The 19704-nt window shown below is 41.4% G+C and overlaps 1 protein-coding gene across 1 annotated transcript in view; it reads left to right on the top strand.

Moving 5' to 3' along the window:
• Positions 1 to 8487, top strand: part of Rgsl1 (regulator of G protein signaling like 1) — a 70104-nt gene extending 61617 nt beyond the window's left edge. The window contains 4 exon segments of the mRNA XM_063239691.1: positions 1630 to 1739; positions 5329 to 5421; positions 6419 to 6485; positions 7581 to 8487. Coding sequence (XP_063095761.1) covers positions 1630 to 1739; positions 5329 to 5421; positions 6419 to 6485; positions 7581 to 7617 — 307 coding nt within the window. The 3' untranslated portion in view covers positions 7618 to 8487.
• Positions 8488 to 19704: the final 11217 nt, after the last annotated feature.

Here is a 19704-nt window from a genome sequence, read left to right as displayed (position 1 = left end):
TGATTTAGAAGATGGAAGACAGAGACCAAGACCCATAAGGGTTCTTCACCTCCTCCTTTTCCTTTGCTTGCCTGGATGAAGGCTGTGAGGTTTCCTTAGGCCTATGTCTCTCACCTAGGGGTGAGGTGGTTGCATTTTCTCGGAGAAATTCTGTCAAGGTCACACAACTTCTTATGCTTAGGAGCCTCATGGAGGGAGTAAACCAGAAGGGCATTAATGTTATGCCCAAATCCCATAATCACTACAGAGGGTGCACAGTTGCTAGATACTCCAAAGAAATAGAAAAATCTCAATTCAAGATAAGCAATCAGCCTTTCAAACTACTACTGCTATCTAGCCCCTAATTCTGGTTCTCCTAGCCAGCACTAAACAGAAATTCATCTTAAGACTCTGTGAGGGACCAAAAACTTCTAGAAGACATATTCTTGTCCTGGCTTGATTCAACATTCAGCTCCCTCCACATGTACTGTGTTTAGAAAGACAGGATGCTAAGATAACAATATGTAATCTATCAACTAGTGATGTCTTACTGCTTTTTTTTTTTTTTTTTGGAAATTCTGTATTTCTATCCTTTTTTCTGTTTTGCTTTTTTTCTCTAAATAAAAAAAAAAAAAAACAGAAGACAGGCTGCTCTCAAGAGGGTTGAATCCCTGATTTTCATGCAGTTAATTTGTCACTTGCCTTGCTTCCCTATATACTTTATAGAGAGATTTACATGTGTGTTATGCAAACTGTGTTCATATATATTAACCTAAAGGAAGTTCTCAATGACCCTGGGAAGTAGTTGGAGAAAAATATTATTATCCCTGTTTTACAGCAGGGGAAATTGAGATTCAGCGTAGTTAAAAGACTTGCTCAGATCACCAGGTAAATGATAACACCAGGAGTAGAAATCAGGTCTCTTGAGCTCTTACCACACCACACATAATCTCTCAGTAGCATATTGTCCACGAGGGAGGCACTATTTAGTGATTGTAACAGGAGGAAGCAACTGTGATAAAATAGTCTGCCTCTTGGGGAAGGAGGAGGGTGGCAGCAGGCCAGGCCACCAGAGCCCAGGAAGCATGAAGGTAGACATAGTGTTAGCTAGGATTCACCGAGGGACACAATGCCTGGCCTGGCTGAGGGGGAGGGGAGCAGGGAAGAAGCATTGTGAGGACTTCTAGGGAGCATCAGTTCTCAGGTGACCATGTACATAGATGGGAGGAGCCAGAGCTATTCCACGGAAAAGCCATAGAAGGTGAGGGACCGCAAAGCTCTTAAGAAAGGACTGATGAAAGCCAGTCAGACCCTTTGCTTGCATCGGATGGGTGAGAATGGAGATTTTAAAGCCTGAAGCTCAGGCAAGCACCTCAACAGATTCTTCACAGACTCATTTGCTGTGGTTCTAGAAGAAAGTCCTCACCTATAGCCCGGGCCAGGCCCCTCTCCCCTAGAACAGATCTGGACAAAGAGGAGGCCCCCGAAGAAGGACCTCTGACAGGCAGCCCCCCAATGTCAGGTCTCCTCTTTGTTGAACACCACGTACCCTTGGTGGGGGATGGCCCTCCAGGCATCCCCTGTCCTCTCTGTTCCGGTGCCCTCTACTGAGAGTTTTCTTCCTGTAACCAGAAACTATTCTTTCCACAGGTTTTGTTCCTGGAAGGCAACTCATGCTTATTTACAGTTTGTAGGGAAGAAAGTCAAGGATAGAAAAATTTCTCCTAAACCAATAAACAAGACTCCCCCTGTGAGTTCAGGTAAGTATATCTGGACCACAGCCCCAGACTTCTAAAGAAAAAGCCTCACAGGCTTTTTTGTGGGAACAACAGATAGCTCTTTAACATGGGCCTTGCAGAAACAGTAAGACTCAGAGAGAAGGACATCTTACCCAGGGCTAGAAATGCTAGTGAGGGGATGCCTCACCGTGGACCACCCCCACCAGTGGAACTGAGGATGCCTGTGGCTCACTTATCACATTCTGCATGGCGGGCACCTGGAGGTGGCGACCTGCTTCATCCTTGTTTAGGAGACTGCTTGCTTCAACTGACTCTTCAGCCCTAACATTTGAAAAGTAATGGTTTTCATTGTGAAAAAATAATTTAAAACTAGATAATTTAAAACTAAAAATTTAACGTGATAGTATCTTTTTATGTTCTCAGTGACTTTTCACATTGCTGAGACAAAAGAACTGACACCTTATCAGGTTCTGACCTAGATCCCTGATCTTTCAAACAAGTGTATGTGGAGGTTAAATAAAAAGAGACAAACTGGCCGGCGTGGTGGCTCGCGCCTGTAATCCTAGCACTTGGGAGGCTGAGGTGGGAAGATCCTTGCGAGTTTGAGACCAGCCTGGGCTACAAAGTGAGCTCAAGGCCAGCCTGAACTGCATAGCAAGACCCCATCTCAAAAAAAAACTGTGTGATTTTTAGGGCTCCAGGAAGATCAAAACCCTTTAGTTGAGCTCCCAACTCCGAGAACTATGACAAAGCTTCTCTGGATTAGCCCACTTTCATTAGGACTAAGACAAGAGGCGGAGAAACTGAGGAAAACACAGGAAATGAGCAGGGCCTTGGAGGTCACTCCAAAGACTTCCCCAAGTAAGTAGGTTAAGCCAACTTAGGAGAACCATCTTATCTCCAAGATGACATTTATGGTAGGATTGAGACTGCAGGAGTGAGATTCCTACAGCTGCAGTCTCTATTTACTTAATTAGTGTTGGAGCCAAGATGTCTTCAGCTATGGCCTTATCTTGCCCTTTGAGGTATCTCTGGCCTCCGAGGCCACTACAGGCCTCAGTCAGGACCAGTTGATTCATAGAGGTTCACTTACTATGACTCAGCTCTCATCGCCAGGCAAGGGGCCTAGGCCTAGGACAGACTCACAGATAAACATAGAAAGCCAATTAGTAAAATTTAAATCCTGCTCAGAGCTGCTAGGTAGTGGTCCCCAACACCACCTAAAGTTAAAGGAGAAAAAGGTCTATTCAGATCACAGTTTGTAGTGGTTTCGGTCCACAAGTGGCTGGCTCCAAGGCAAGGTGACTTGGCAGAGGAGCAACTGTTCATGGCAGAAGAAGACAGCAAGGGCAACAAAGGAAGGAAGGAGGAAGCAAGAGAGGGAGAGGGAGGTGGAAGGGGGAATGGAAGAAGAGGGACAAGGAGAGGAAGAAACGGAGGAGAGAGAGAGACGGAGAGAGAGAGAGAGAAAGGGTGAGAGAGAAAGACAGAGAAGCTCTTTCTCTTGCATTTATTTTATCCAGTCTATGGGGTTTGGGGTAATGCCAATCCAGTCAGTGGACTAATCCAGCAATCATCCACCCTTAATCCCAGCACCCTAAATCCCAGAACTGCACTGCAAATCAGTCACTCACGTGAGATGTAGGCCCCTCTGAAAAAAATTCTATGACCACATGAGACTTTGGGGAGACATCTAGACACAAACCATAACATTGTTTCCTTAATCCCTCAAAGACTTAAACACAATTCTTTATGAAAAAAAAAAAATTTGTCTGTCTCCAAGAATTGCCAGACTGTTGTCTTAACAGTTTCAGCATTGCCAAGAAGTTCAAGTCAGAAGTCTCTGATATTTAAGACAAACTCTTAGCTGTAAGCCCCTGTACAAATGGAAAAGTAAACACTTCAGACATTTCAATGGTTCAAGATGGACATTTCCATTCTGCAAGTTACAAACAGTGGGATACAAAGGAATTGAACCAAAGCAAGTCCAAAACCCAGCAAAGCAAACATTACAGCTCTATGTGCAGTATCCAAGGCAATCTGTGGCAAAATGTGAACTCCAAAGGTTTGGGTGGCTTTACCCCATGGTACTTCTGGTAGTTATAGCTTCAACAGCTTCTCTTTTGGGTCCCCTATGTTCCTTCCTTGCAGTTTTCCTCAGAAAAATCCACATTTCTGGCTTCTCCAAATATCTGGGGTCTCTACTTATCTTCACACAGTGAAACTTCACACAGTGCTCTCTCAGGGGTACACTGCCTCACCTCCCAAGCCTTCTGAAATTGGAGTGGAAGCCTTCCTGACCCTTCAACTCTTGCATTCTGCATGCACCTAAAACCAGTGTCCCATGGGTGATGCCAAGGTTTACCACCAACTGGTGCAGTAGCCAGACTTCCCTCTCTGTTGGCTCTAGGGGCCCAGCTCCTGGATCACTGGGCACTCTGAATCCTATTAAAGAACAAATATGCTACCAACATTCTGGAATACAGTGCTTTGGGGCTTTCTCCTTAGTGCAAAGTCTTTACCTTTTGCAATTTTGATACTGCAAAAGGTGGAGTCATGTTGCTTCTTGTGATGCTCTCAGGTCTTTTCTATTCTTCTGTTCTTTCTCAGCAATCTAGATTTCCTCTGCTCTTTGTAGTCCATAGCTTTATTGGAGCTTGCTTTCTGACCAAATTCATGTTTTAAATCATTCTGTTGTACTCTTTGCTCTTGATTCTCAACATAGATTTAGCCAAAAAAAAAAAAAAATATTTGACATATCACTGCTTCAACATTTGACTCCCTTGAAATTTCTTCTGGCAGATAACTAGTCTGCCATCATTAATCTCAGTCTCAGGCAAAGCTTCTGCACATGAGAAAATGCAGAAAAGCTTTTCCATCCCATTCTTAGTTCAAACAAGGGCCCTTGAGCCCTCAATCCATCTGAACATCTGCAGAAGCAACTCTGACTAGTTGTAGAGCCTTGACGCCTGCTTCTCAGTAGGAAAAAAGCCATTTATCTGTGTCCCTGGCTGAAGCAGATCTGTGAACATTTTTCATCATCCTTTTCTTTGCAAAATGTTATGTCAGCAGTCAAAAAACAGCAGTCTCTTTAGTATGTACAGCAGTATATTCCTATGAGTGAGACAGTTTATTTAGAAGGTAAGGATGGAGGTTGAAGAAGAGAATAGTAAGAAAAAAAGGAGAGAAGCGGATAGGCAGGGCAAGTACACACTACTCATGCAGAGGGGACAGACCATGTCCTTCAGTGGGAAGTGAAGTGCTCCCTGCCTTTGGTTTACTTCCTTACCTGCCCTTTAAGGAAATAGGATCCCTAATATCACCTGGTATCCAAAGAGTGAAGAGGGTAACCCTGAATTAAGCAGGAAGAGGGCAGTGGAATACCCTAAATTATGAGGTCAAGATCCTATGCTTGGAGTATCTTTTAAAGTTAAGACATGTTGAACTTTCCTTTCCACTCTTACGGGATTTCAGATACAAATGACTGGATTTAGATAACACACTGTAAGCTGGAAACGGTTAGGCCAGAGATTTCTTGGTTACATAGAAAGATTTTTTAAATCAGGCACTGCCGTAAGGACTTTAATAGGCTCCTTTCTTTTATTTCCAGGTGACCACAATGTTTTAAGATTTTCCTTGCTCAGAGGTATAGAGTGGTTGCGGTCTCAACAGAAGGAGGTACCAAGTAGTCCACTTCCAAATTGTGAGTTGGAAACCCACCGCTTGCAAAATTTTACTACTTAAGTGAAGGGTGATCTGAGGGCAACTTGACAAATTCGCTTATTGACAGGAGACCCCCAAAACAAAAAGTGATTTGCTAAAGGTCACACAACTTGTGAATGGCAGAGATACAGTACCAAGTAATTCTGCTGGCCTCCTTCCGGGCAATGTGCACAGCTCTCATTTGAATAATTGTATCTTCTGGATTCTTTTGTAGTCTCCTAAGGTAGCTTCTCCCTGTGTCTGAAGACCCTTTTGCCGATTTTAGGCATGATGTGGTCATTACTAAGAGACCACCTTAACATGCCAGTAGTTAGTTTCCCTCCTGCTGAGACTTCCTCTTGGCTTGAACAGTGCCTCCACCCCTTACGTTCTGCTTCTTAGGATCCCCTGCTGCTGAACTTACCTCTGTAACAAACTATAGCTCCTGCTTCCTAGACTGAGGACACAGAATATTTTTGTCCTTTTCTGTCATCAGCCTCAACAAGTCAATTCCACTCCAAGGCACTAAACTTGCCTTTGTTTCCATGTAGCCTCTCCCGATAAACTTCCCTTTCTATTCAAATTATTAGATTTTATTTGGAGAAGTTGAAGATGAGGCTCTCCTGCTTCTTGTGACATAAAGTGCCAGTTTGAAGGAATCACACCTTTGAATGTTTTGCCAGTACTGGGGGGGGGCCCACCATTGGAACACTGCCCATGATCCATGGGCACCCAAGTAGCCTGACCTAATCTCCTTATTTTACTTCCTTGGGTTTATGTGTTTGGCATCAAACTTTTTACATGTGTGTGAAATGTCTCCTGAGACAAAAGGATATTACAGGATGCAAATGAGGCCAGGTCTTAAGAACATGCCCAGAGCAACACATCTTTATTGTCACCTTCGGAGCATCTTCCTACTATGGCCTTTTGGTGGCTGCAGGTCTTCCAGGGATGGTGTCTGTGTCATGATTTCTGACTGTTTTTCTTTTTGTCTCTAGCTTCCTCTAGCAACCTCACCCCAACAAGAACTGCACTGTCTGCTATCCAGCTGTATCCAGCCTGGGGGTAGGCATGAGCCAGAAGTACTGTTCTGCAGTTAAGAGCCACTGTGTCCAAGCATACAATGAGGGCGGAGCAGCTCTGCATTCTGAGGTTCCTCTGTATAGAGACTCAAGCCGAGCTTGCTGCCTCTGGAAGGCGTGAAGTCAGGGAACTTAGGGAACAATTTCTCTTTGAGCTTTTTGATCACTTCCAGCTAGAACAGGTATTTTTAGGAAGTTGTAATCCCTGCTCTATCTTGCAATAAAACACTGTTGCCAGAGGAAGAATGGTCTAGGTGATCTTTTTGTGCCAACTTCCCACATTATCCCAGCTCTTTAGGGTAAGATGAATAACACAGGAAAATAAGAAGGGGCATGATTTTGGCAGTATGAACAGAAAGGATTTGAGCCTGCCCAAACCCATCAGCCTAACTCATTTCTGTACAGGCATCAAAGTGAAATTGATGTTGGTTAGGGCTCAGAGAAATTATAGAAACCAGGGACCATAGAAACCACAGCTGAAAAATACCAATGAGTTACTTGAAGGTCAATGTTATATGTAGGAAGCTGGGCATGGTGTCACGTGCATGTAATCCCAGCACTCGAGACACTGAAGCAGGAAGCTCATTGCAAGTTCAAGACCAGCCTGGGATACGAAGTGAATTTAAGGCCAGCCTGAATAGCATAGTGAGACCCTGTCTCAAAAAGTTAAAAAAAAAAAAAAAAAAGTTATATGTGGGAGCCTCTGAATGGCAGATTTGATTTCCTTGCCAGCCATTCTACCTTCTCTGGCTTGTTTCCAGACTTGTCCTTCCAACAAAGACATGGTGCTGTCCAGGTGTCCTTTGCCAGAGATGATGCCTGAGAAACAGGCATCTTTGGAGCTCTTCAAACCAAGTGACTTTGGAGCTCTTCATACTAGAAAGGCAGTATGTAGCCTCAGAGCTCACAAACTGTTGACACAGAAGGTGAAAATTAAAATGTGAGAAGCTTTGTGCTGAAACCAAAAGGTCTGAGTTCTGGATATTGCCGTTTCTAAAGACAGCGAGCCAGCAGACAGTGCAGCTCTAGCTACCTCACTGACATTGTAATAACTGAGTATTCTTTTTTCTTCTTTTAGACCAAAATTATCCCACACCAAAAAGGAGAGGAAATAACCAACTGAGGTCCCCAGCAAAGGCAAATCATCTCTCAGAGGCCTCCAGTAACAGAACTTTTCCTGGTTAGAAATGAAATTCCCTGGCATCATCTGCCCCTGGAAAGATCAAGAAGGACAGTGTCCATTCAATACGACAGTACGAGACTGCATTGTAAAGACGTGAGCAGACAGTGTGGGAGTCCACTGGAGGTGGTCTTTCCACAGTGGTTAGGTTAGCAACTTGGATTCAGAGTCTCCCTCTGCACTTGCCTGGCCTGAGCCAATCAGAGATTGCTGAAGAATCCTGTGATGAATGGATGGCGACGTGATTGGACTCTATAGGAAGCTATTCTTATTATCAGCAGTAACAGAAGAGGCCTTTTAATGCTAGGATCTCACATTTGCATAATGCTCAGTGTTCAATGTCTCAGTAAACAGCGCAGTGAACAACCATGTCCAAAATCATTTATTTTTAAATAGATGAAGAAACTAATACATGAAAAGGTAAATGACCATCTCAAGAATACTAGGTGATAAATATCAGAGCCAAGACTAAAACAGTGATTCTATGTCCTGTTCTCATTCTGTGGTAACTATCTGCACAACTTCTCATGCCCAAAGGGAACAGCTCTTCCCTAAAGTTGTATTCACTTGTTAACCAATAGAGAGATTCTTGATAAAGATTTTCACCTAAATGGTTGCCATAATTATATAATCACTGACTCATTTTCTGTCCTTTGAAAAAGTCTTTTGAATCTGAGATCTTTGCCTCAGCTTCTTGTTTCTTAAAAATTTCCCCATCTATCTTCATTCATAGTCAGGTGCAGGCATGCAAACACACACAAGCATGTTATTTAAAAGGCCTGGTGACGTTTCCTAGAACCATAGTGAATAGACAAATAATCTGCTCATTCTTCAAATCTTGCTGATTTCCTTCTTTGAGCTACTTACGCTTCTCCTCCATAGGTCCCTGATCTAATGTGTTCTAATCCAGGCTGGTGTCACAAAGGCAGTCACCTGGAGAATGCAAGCAGGTAACATGTATGAGTAAAGCAACCCATACGAGACAATTGGGAATTGTAGAAACTGTGATAAAGCTCAAACATATCTCTATAACTGTAATACTTTGCTCCAACCAGCCAATCGACTATTGTTAAAACTTCTGCTTAGGAAGGAGGAACAAAACAAAAATAAGAGAAAAGAGGGAGAGAGGGACAGAGGGACAGAGGAAAGAAAAGGAAAAAAGCTAAGAAACTTTATTTGCTAATATCTTAGGTTACCATTAACAACAGTCTAATCAAGAAACAGATACTGATACAAATTTCTAATCTCTTTCAACTTGAGAACATTTTTTAAAAAGTGCACAAGCCCCAATCCAGACCAACTGAATTTCTGTGCTTGGAGCCAATGTGTTAGAATTTTTTAAAGCTCTTCACAGGCTTGAGTACATAAAATCGATATTCAACAGTATGAAAACTAATTCCAGTGGAAAAGTCCTAATGTAGAATTAAGTATAACACGCAATAGTTTTGAGCTATATCCTTATAAGGAAATAAGTAACTTACATATTATAGAATAGGATTTTTTTAAATCACATAACTCAGAATTTCAGTGTTAATCCTTCAGTCTGAGACTAGATAAGAAACCTGTGCACAAGGAAAATATAGTAAAATAATGGCTTAATTTGAGAAAGTGTGACTTCCATAAAAAATTTAGTTTTCATTAGTTAACAGGGAGCTAGATAAACAGTGATCTCACAGACGTAGGGCAGAGACCATGTTGTTTTTCTTTGTACCTCCAATACCTAACAATGGCACCTAGATAATAGTTGCCCCATAAATATGTATTGCATACATGAGTCAAAGAATTGTGCTAGGAGCTGACAATGTAGTAAGGGCAGTGTGACACTTAAGCCTTCTCTGACATTAGCACTACAGTTATCTGAAATCAAATCAGTAGGTCTGTATAAGTGTGACCAGTACAACAAAGAAGAAAAATCAAATACTGTTTTCTTAATGAATTATTTTGCATTCCAGTAATCTTTGATGCATTAAGAACTTTACATTTTTTAAAGAAACTCAGACAATTCATTCAGACTAAAGAGTAACAGAGACAAAGGAAAGAAAGCAAGGGCGACTGAGCAATCGGTCTTCAGAGGAGCCTTTCCAGATACATGCATCAGAGAACAACACGAAACCTCTCGTCTATTTACAGAAGTATGGAAAGACATCTGTGCTCATCTGAGTGCCTCCAACTGACCCCAGGTCCAACCTTCCTAGAGGAGGGAATGGCCGGTGTGCACAGCACCTCAAGTGCCAATCGTCACCCCTACACCTCAACCAGGGCTGCAGGCCATTAGCCGGAATAAAGGGTGTCCACATTCACCACTGAGCCTGCAGTCCTCTTCTGAAGGCAAAGAGCACAGGGAAAACAGTGTCCCTGGGGAGTTCCCTAGGACATTTGCGATCCAGTTGGTTACTGGGCTAGCAGTTCCCATTCTGGACCAATACCACTGGCCAACCAGTCTCATTTAGTGACTTTCTGCTGACCCACAGAATCAGACCAGCAGGTCTCGCTGCCACTGATTTACAGTGTGAGGTTTTCCGTGAGACAGGCTGATTCCAAATCCTGTCTCCACTTCTGGGTCACCTTGTGATCATCAGGAAACCACTGTACTTGCCCTCACTGAGTCCTGATTGCATGTATCTCCCAGGTTTGTTGGAGCAAAAACTTGACATAACACAGGTCAAGTGCGCAGCAGCAGGCCAGGCCCATGGTTGGGAGTTGGGGACATTGGTTGCTGACTCTCTTCCCACTTCCTCACACTTCTCAGACACATGAGGAAAAATTGCCCAGAATAGTACTACTCATTTCTATATAATTCCATATGTATTTTCTCCAACAAACTCTATGAAAGTAGACTGGTCAGGACATAAGGAATATAATTCCTAATACATATGTGGTCCACAGAAAGCTTTCCATCCATTATATGTTTACTATTAATATAAAATTGTCTTCCTTCAGTTCCCTCTCCATGTCTACTTTGAGCTCCAGCAGAAACCTTTAAATATTAACAGCCCTTTATTGAACATTTACTACATGACAGCGGGGATAAAAATTAAAAAGCCTCACTCCACAGATGATGTAATAGAGGCAGAGACATCAGGAGGCAACCAAGAATACACATCTAGTAAGCAGCTTGAAACCTAAGATGCTTGGAGAGACACAGCATATGTAAACGTAGCAAGAAACCAGGTATCTAGAATCGCTCATTTCTCTTCATAAATTGTGTTTGGGCTGTGTTTGGCAGGTGTTGAGACGCCAGCAAAAACACAGAAGTCCTACTAAGACTGATATCTTTAACAAATGAAAATGCAGGCCACTTCCACCACCGGAAGAATACAGAAAAAGTGCCATGTGTACACAATGGGATATTATTTACTCATTTGAAAAAGAATGAAGTCCTATCATTTGCAACAACATGATTTAGTCTAGAGGACATTACGGTAACTGAAATAAGTTAGGCCTAGAAAGGCAAATGTCTGATCTTCTCACTCAGATGTGAACCAAGAGAAGCTGTTCTCATAGAAGGGGTAGAACATTGGTTACCAGAGGGGAAGGAGCAATATAGGGGTTGGCAGAGGTTAGTTAATGGATATAGGGGTGCATCTGTGTAGGAGGAATAATTTCTAATGCTCTGTAGCACAGCAGGATAACTGTGACTGACATTAGTTATATATTTCAAAATAGCTGGTGGAAAGATTTCTAATGTTTCCAACAAAAAGAAACAATAAATGTTTGAGGCCAATATATGTACCAATTCTTGATCTAATCATTACAGATATACACCCACATGGAAATATTACTCTATACCCCACAAGTGTGTACAATTTTGTGCCAATTTAATAAATAAAAGAAGTTAAATGTGAATTTCATGTAAGCAATGAATAATTTTTAGCATTAACAGTGCCCAAATAATGTATAAATGATATTGAGACTAAAAAAATGGTTGATTACTTGACATTCAAATATAATTCTGCATCATACATTGGATCTAACAACCTTCCAAACATAAAATGAATCTGGACGTTGGAATATCTAACACTGGGCTGGAATCCTCTGGGGAAAGGAAGTCCTGCAAGGCGTGAGAAGAGGAGCTACTTTGGTGGGGGCATTATCCTTCTCCTTTCCCTGAAACCCTCCCCCAGGTCTCGTAAGAGTGAAATCAAAGTGCTCTGTCCCTGCAGGTGAACCAAGGACACACTCTGAGGATTATAAGAAGGAGAGAGGGAATGAGAACCACAAATTGTCTGGGCATCTTGAGGAGAGGAAATTTGTTTATACAACTAGTTTCTTCAATTATCACTTCTCTAAATGGGCGTTTAATAGCCCATCTGAGAAAATCTAAGGTCAATGATCATACTGTTTCTGACATTATCATCCTACTTCAGCTACCAACTATCAAAGAAATTTGGAAATTAAATCCATTTATATTCTGAAAACTAGTCATTCTGTGATGCCACAGACAGTGGGGATGCACAGAGGCCACACAGAAGAGGGTGCCAAAGGGCAACAGCTGGCACTCTCAGTTTAGGATAATCTGAGGTCAACTTCGTAACAGGACCATTTACAAAGGCATAGGAGAGTGTCCAGAGGGTGTAAGGGAGAAAACAGTCACACATGGGCTCCAAAACCAGCTCAAGTCCCTGAGGATGGGCCTGGTAGTCAACCCAAGATGGAGATAATCCTGAAAATTAGATCTCTGTGCTGTGACCTTCACAGCCCCAGGAAAGCCTGGAAGGAAGAAACAGGAGAATTAAATACCCAGGTCTTGTCCTGCTCCCTTCTAGTTTCCTATTGAGGATTCCCACTGGTTGAACTCATTTCTCAGCCACAGAGTGAGGAGGTTCATCAACATAGTCCATCCAGATCACAAGCAGCAGGATGTGGAAGAGTGAAGCCAAGATTTAGAGAAGCACATAGAAAATGAATGACAAGTGTATACAACTTACATTAGTTTGATCCTCGGGGATCAGGCCTGAGTGGAAGCAGGAAGGGGGAATGGCAGCCTGGCACGTATGAGGGAGGGAGCCAGGTGTGCCGAGACATGGTTCAGGCCACAGGAGCAGCCCAACCAATCTCTACAAGTAAGAGGGAGCCCAACATGTTCCCAGATGTGTAGGAAGTTATTCAGTCCTACATAAATAAGTTGGAAAGAAAGTGACTAGGATCATAACCCACATTTGTTGAGCACTAGCTGTGTGCAAGGCAGATACTAACGCTTTATATAGATGGTCTTATTTGATCTTCCCAATGAAGTTATGAAGTAAATTCTACCCATATTCTATGGATAAGAAAATTACAGCTTTGAAAAGTTTAAGTAAGCATCAAAATAGCACAGCTGATGAGTGCAATTCTGGGATTTGATTTCCCAGAAGCTGATCACCACAATTCACACTATCAGCCATGACTCTCTTGCTTCTTGTCAGTGATGGGTTCCACCCATGTGAAGCATTGCCAGACTCAGCCTGGTGCCTGCCCAACATGACATTGGACATTGCCTCCCTTCTACACTGACTTCTGTGTTGTTCTTGCAAACCTGAAAATTGAATGCCCTGCTTTTCATGTATGTGCCAACATTCCCCCAACCAGCTGTCAAAATGTCCATCCCTTCAAACTCCACCCCTTTTCAAACTGAATAAAAACTAGAGATATTTTTGTCTGCCCCTAGGCGATGTTGCAGTCTACTGCAGCTCTCCTGTGTCCACAATAAAAGCATTTTTTTTCTATTTTCTTTCCTTTACTCTTGCTTTTCTGTTGCGCTGAGGAAAAACCTATCAGTCAGCAGCTGCGTGTAACTGTGCTCTCCCAACCTGCTAATACATTGGAATTCATAGGAGGGTTTTGCTTGGTTTGGATACAATGCATTGTTTTACAACAGTTTTAGGTTCACACCAAAAGCAGAAAGTACAGAGAATACTCATACACTTCCTGTCCCAAGGAGGCAACTGCTGCTTCTCAACAACCTGCATCAAAATGCTACATTTATTATAACTTATCAGTGTACATTGGCACATCACTACCACCCAAGGGTACAGCTTGCACTATAGATCCCTCTGGGTGCTATGTTTTGTTTGAACAAATGTGTTACGATCTACAGCCACAATTACAGTGTCATACAGAGTAGTTTGCTGCCCTAAAAGTCCTCTATGTTTGACATTTTCACCCTTTATCTCACTGTCTACTCCAGGAAATCATTGATTTTTTTACCATTTCATAATTTCATCTTTCCCAGAATGTCATATACTTGGAATTACACAGAATATACTACTTTTACATTGGATTGTTTTGCTTAGTAACATACATTTAAATTTCCTCTATGTCTTTATATGGTATCTCGGTTCCTTTTCTCTTGTTGCTGAGACAAAATACTTGAAGCCCAAAGTGAAGGAAGGAAAGGTTTATTTAGCTTATGCTTTTTGGAGTCTCAGCTGACTCCAAGGCAGAGTGGCATAGCTGAGGGGTAGCCATTCATGGTGGCCACAAGCAACAAGAGTAAACAGGGTAAAAAGGGGCAATATTATATAGTATGCCAGCTATTCACACCACCAAATGCAGCACTAGACAACAAACCGATCACAAATGCTAGATTCAGCCACCTCCATGACTACATGAGGCTTGAGGGGTCATCCAAACATAAACCATAACATATGTCTTGATTGCTCATTTCTTTTTAGTGATAAATAATACCTCATTGTCTAGATGCACCACAACTTTTTAATCTATTTATCCACTGAATGACATCTTAGTTACTTCCAAGCTTTAGCAATTATGAATAAAAATTCCATAACTATTCATATGAATGTTTTTGCATAAACAAGTTTTCGGCTCCTTTGGCTAAGCTAGTGAACCATGTGGTACAAGTATATTTAATTTAGTTAGAAACTATCAAACTGTCTTCCAAAGTAATTGTTCCAGATTAGAAGATACAAACACAACTACAAAGACACTCAGTCACCTTATTGACAAAGGGACTAGACATGTTCACTGGAAGAAGGATAGCCTCTTTAAATAAATGGTGTTAGAAAAATTGGCTCTCCACATGCCAAAGACTGAAACTAGATCCATGCCTATCACCATGCACAAAACTAAAGTCTTACTGGATCAAAGACCTAAATATTAAAATAGAAACACTAAATCTACTGGAAGACAAGGTAGGTAGAAGTCTTGGAGACATAGGAGTAGGCAGAGAATTCATGAACAAAACACAAACTGCATGGGAAATGCTTCAAAGAATCAACAACTGGGATCTCATATTATTGAAATGTTTTTGCACTTCAAAAGAAATCACCAACAGAGTGAAAACAAAACCCACAGAATGGAAAGAATTTTAGCCAGCAACTCTTCAATATCCAGAACATATAAAGAATTGGAAACATCAAGCCCCCCAAATTCAAAGACCTTCTCCAAAAATGGGCATCTGACATGAACACACATTTCTCAGATGAAGATATACAAATGGTAAATACATGAAGAAATGTTCACCATCACTGTTGATTTGAGAAATGCAAATTAAAACAATATTGAGATTTCGTCTCAGAAAAGAATAGCTGCCATCAAGAAATCAATTGGTAACAAATGTTGGTGAGGCTGCAGGGAAAAAGGAACACTGCTTGTCATGGTTTATGTCTGTGGCCCCAGGCCTCATGAGTTTGCATTGTTTATTTGTGATGGCTCATTGTATGGTGCTTGGATTGATGGTGTCAGTGCTCCACCCACATAGGGGTGGAGCCAGGATGTGATGTAATGGCAAGAAGAAGCTGTGTCTTGCTCTTTGCTGGTTCCTGTTTGCTGTTTGCAGCTGCATGAACTGCAGCCCAGCCATACCCATCTGTCTTGGAGCCAACTGAGTGTGGACTGAAACCTCCAAAAAACTGTAAGAAATAAACCTTTCCTTTCCCAACTTTGGGCTTCAGGTATTTTGTCTCAGTGATGAGTAAAAAGTAACTAAGACACTGCTCCATTGTTGGTGGAAATCAGTACGGAGCCACTACAGAAATCAGTATGGAGATTTCTCAGAAGACTAGGATTGGAAGTTCCATCCAACCCAGCTATTCCTCTCTGAGGTATTTTTCCCAGAAAAGCTGAAAAGGTCATATCACAGTGATATGTGCACCCATGTTCATAGCAGCATGTAATAGCTAAATCTTGGAAACAAACATGATGCCCATCAGCTGCAGAGTAGATGAAAAAGATGTGGTATTTTTATACAATGGAATATTACTCAGCTATAAAAAGGATGATCTTGAGGCCTTCATAGGTAAATGGAGACAACTTAAGACTATCCTCATAAGTGAAATAAATAAGAATCATATTTATAAATATCACATTGTGTTTCCAGTGCAAAAAGTAATAAGAAATGTAGGAGTAATAAAACCCAAAATGTGTAATTGCTGTTGTAAAAAAGAGAGGAAAAGAAAGTGCTCTAAAGGATATAATTGCATGTATGTTTAAGTGTGTAGCATTGATAACCATATTACTAAGTTTTTGTTGGATTGTTGAATGGAACTATTTGCAGTCTCACTGTTTGAATGTCCACTTTGTATGCTTTAATTTTGCAACTTGAACAACTATTTCTAAGAAGACAATGTGTAATTTATCCACTAGTGATTTCTTACTGTTTATTTTCTAATTTTGTTTTATTTCTACCCCTTTTTCTGTTTTGCTTTTTTCCTTCTTTAAATAAAATTTTAAAAAATAAAATAAATTTTTTAAAACTGATTGTTTCTACTGGCAATGAATAAGAGTTCCTGTTGCTTCACATTTTCACCAGAATTAGGTGTTATTAGTGTTTTGGATTTTGTCCATTCTAATAGGCTTTATATTAGTGTTTCATTATTGTTTTAATTTACAGTACCCTCATGACATATGATGTTAAACATCTTTTTGATGAAGTTGTCACTCCCTGAGTGATCACTTGGGCTGATCACTTGGCCACCAGTGCCCAACTGGCTAGAATTAAAACAATAAAGAAATTAGAAAAAGGGCTACAATTTGAAACAGATATGAACCTCTCTACGTCTCTCTTAGCATTTAGCCTGCTTGAGAAACTGGAAGGCTCAGACACCATGCTAGGAACCCTGGCTTGTCACTCTGTGTGGCTGGAGGAAAAAAAAAACCTAAAAGAGAAAACAGGTGAGAGCAATCTGCTCATGATAAGAACCAGAGGGGAAGAACTATAATCCCTTTGAGAGGAGACAGCTGAGATTGAAGTTGTAGAGGAAGGGTACTCTCCTGCCTGTGACCTTGCTTCTCTGTATGACCATCAGTACAAAGCAAAGCAAGGGCACAGATTTTCAGATACAGAATATGAAACCATAGAGGGCAGAGCAAAGATGGCAGATAGATAACAGCTGGCTACAGAGGCTCCCTGAAGTAGTCAACTTAGAATTCAACATAATACAGCATGGGGAGCCCCAAACAGAGGGAGTTGAATTCTCTCATCCCAAGAAGAAACTAAGGTGAGAAGAACCAATGAAACCTACAGTCCAGGTGCTACTATTGGAACAGCTAAAGGATCAGTGCTCCCATTGCAGCGGGCAACTTACCAAGCCACCCAAGATTCCACAGCTTCAGCTCACTGGAGGCACAGTCACACTTAGGTTGGGTGTCAGCCAGCCTAATGGAGAGCTGAGCTGGTGGGGAGCCTGCATTGATCTATGGTGAGTGAAAGAAGTGGAGCCATTCCACAGAAAGGAGGGTTCTGGTGGATGACGTTCTGGGACTGGGCAGGACTGGCAAGTACAAGGGGCAGCAGTGACTTCAGTCAGTTGTTTCCTTCCCGAAGGAATTGGAGTGAGTTAGGCCTGGATCACGTAACCTGGCTGAGACCCAATAGGTTATCTGAAATCAATTCCCTACAACAATGGTGCACACTAACACAGTGAAGCCTCAGAAGTTTGACTAACCCAGAGGGAAGGCGGCACATAGTAATACAGTGAAGGCCTCAGCAGGTTGACTGACTCGGAGGGAAGGGGCCAGCATACACTGCCCCTGTCTGCAACTCATTAGTGGGAAGGGTCACCTAGCCAGCATGCTTCAGAAGAATTGTAACCAACAAAGAAAGAAACTGGGGCCTCCTGGAAGAAACAAAAAAGATGGGAAGAGGAAGCAACAACAAAAAGTCCCCAAGTCCCAACCCTGAGAACATTGACTCAGGACAGGTAAATACAAAGGAGAATGAGAACAGCAAACAAGCAATATCAGACACAGCACCAGTGGACATTAAGATATATCTTTGGGTCCTCATAGACAAGTTCAAAAGTGAAATATTTAGCCAAGTAAAGCAAGATATAAGAAGATTAATAAAAGAGATGCTAAGCACCCCTCAAGCAGACACAGATGGAAGAAGGGAGGAACTCAAACAAAGGAGAGAACAATTCGATGAAGAATATAATCAAAATATAGAATACATGAAGCAGATTCAAAGAGATCACAAGGAAATTAAAAACTCTATGGAAAGATGGCAAATCTGCTTGAAAGAAGCTAAGGATAGATTATCCAAACTGGAGGACAGTTTGCAATGTGGGATTATGAAAGGAAACTTTTTTAAAATAACAAGGGAACAAGCAGTAACAATACAAAGGCTAGAAGATGACAAAAGGATCCATACCTTGAGAATAAAGAATGTGAATGAAGAAGCAGGGGTACAAACAAAGGAACTACAAAGGCTATTCACAGAAATAATTAAGAAAAACCTCCTAAACATAAGAAAAGGAAATGATATTATGATGTATGAGGCATACAGAACTCCAACCACCTACAACCAAAACAGAGCTATACTCGGGCATATAATAATCAAGATCCCAGAAATTCAATATAAAAACAGAATACTAAAAGCTGTTAGGGACAAGAAACAGATAACCTATAAAGGAAGGCCCATCAGAATAATGACGGACTTCTTGACACAAACCATCACATCAAGAAGAGCCTGGAGCAAAATATTCCAAGCCATAAAAGAAGATAACCTCCAAACCAGATTGATATACCCTGCTAAACTGTCTCTAGAAATTAATGGAGAAACCAGATGCTTCCAAAACAAAGAGGAACTTGGGAAATTCGTAACCACCAATCCAACTCTACAGAGAATACTGCAGGCTATTCTAGAGAGAGAGAAAGGTACTAGGATTCCAGGAACAGGGCAGAGAGACATCAATGCATGGAGCAGAAAACAGAATGAAGATAAGCAGACAACTGATGGCAAAAAGAGCATAACAGAAATGAGGGAGAGAAGGTTGGTTATAATCTCTAATATAGAAGACCTTGATACACTAAATTTAAAAAAAAAAGAACCACACGTGGAGTAGATCAGGAGGCAGGGTCCACCAAGATGCTACTTATAGGAAATATAATTAACATAAAAAAGAGTACATGGACTGAAAATCAAATATGAGAAAACAATGCTCTATGTGACAGAGCATTACCAGAGAGTAATAGGGGCAACTACACCAGTATTTGTGGATAGGTTGGAAAGACAGGCTTTAATAGGTAAAGGAATACAATTAGAGATCAAATCTAGGGGAGAGAAGGTTTGGAGCCACTTAGGTAAATAGCAGGTTGCCCCCCCCCCAATTTAAAACCAAGGGTCTTGGTCAGACCCAAAATGCAGTGTACCCAGGGGAAGTGAAAGGGGAGGAAGAGTCTTAAAAAAGATGGCAGAAGATATTGTTAATAGTGATTCGGGATTTAAAACCCACATTACTCACACCACTCTGCTTAGATAGATTTTATTCTCTTTTTTTTTTTTGATAGACTTTATTCTGTCCCAGTTTGTCTACTTGCCTTAGATTTGAGGGCACAGACAGTTATCCCAAAAACATCAGGATATAGCACAGTAATCATCTTTAATTTCCTATTATCTTAATCTGGAGCGTATATGACTTATACTGTTTTATCATGCGATCTTAGTTAAATCTGGTTTGTTTGATTGCTGTTTGGTATCGACAGATTTTATTCAAAACTGATATGATTAATAGTATCAAGTCTGAGAGTGTAGGCAACTACGCTGAAGATGACAAGACTCTACACATTCTGGTTTGATAACTGC

Source organism: Cavia porcellus, unplaced genomic scaffold (genome assembly GCF_034190915.1).
Source record: "Cavia porcellus strain 051 isolate PalLab524CR breed Dunkin Hartley unplaced genomic scaffold, mCavPor4.1 scaffold_29, whole genome shotgun sequence".
Taxonomy (NCBI): domain Eukaryota; kingdom Metazoa; phylum Chordata; class Mammalia; order Rodentia; family Caviidae; genus Cavia; species Cavia porcellus.
The sequence above is the reverse complement of the archived record's forward strand: the minus strand, read 5'-3'. Positions and strand labels throughout refer to the sequence as shown.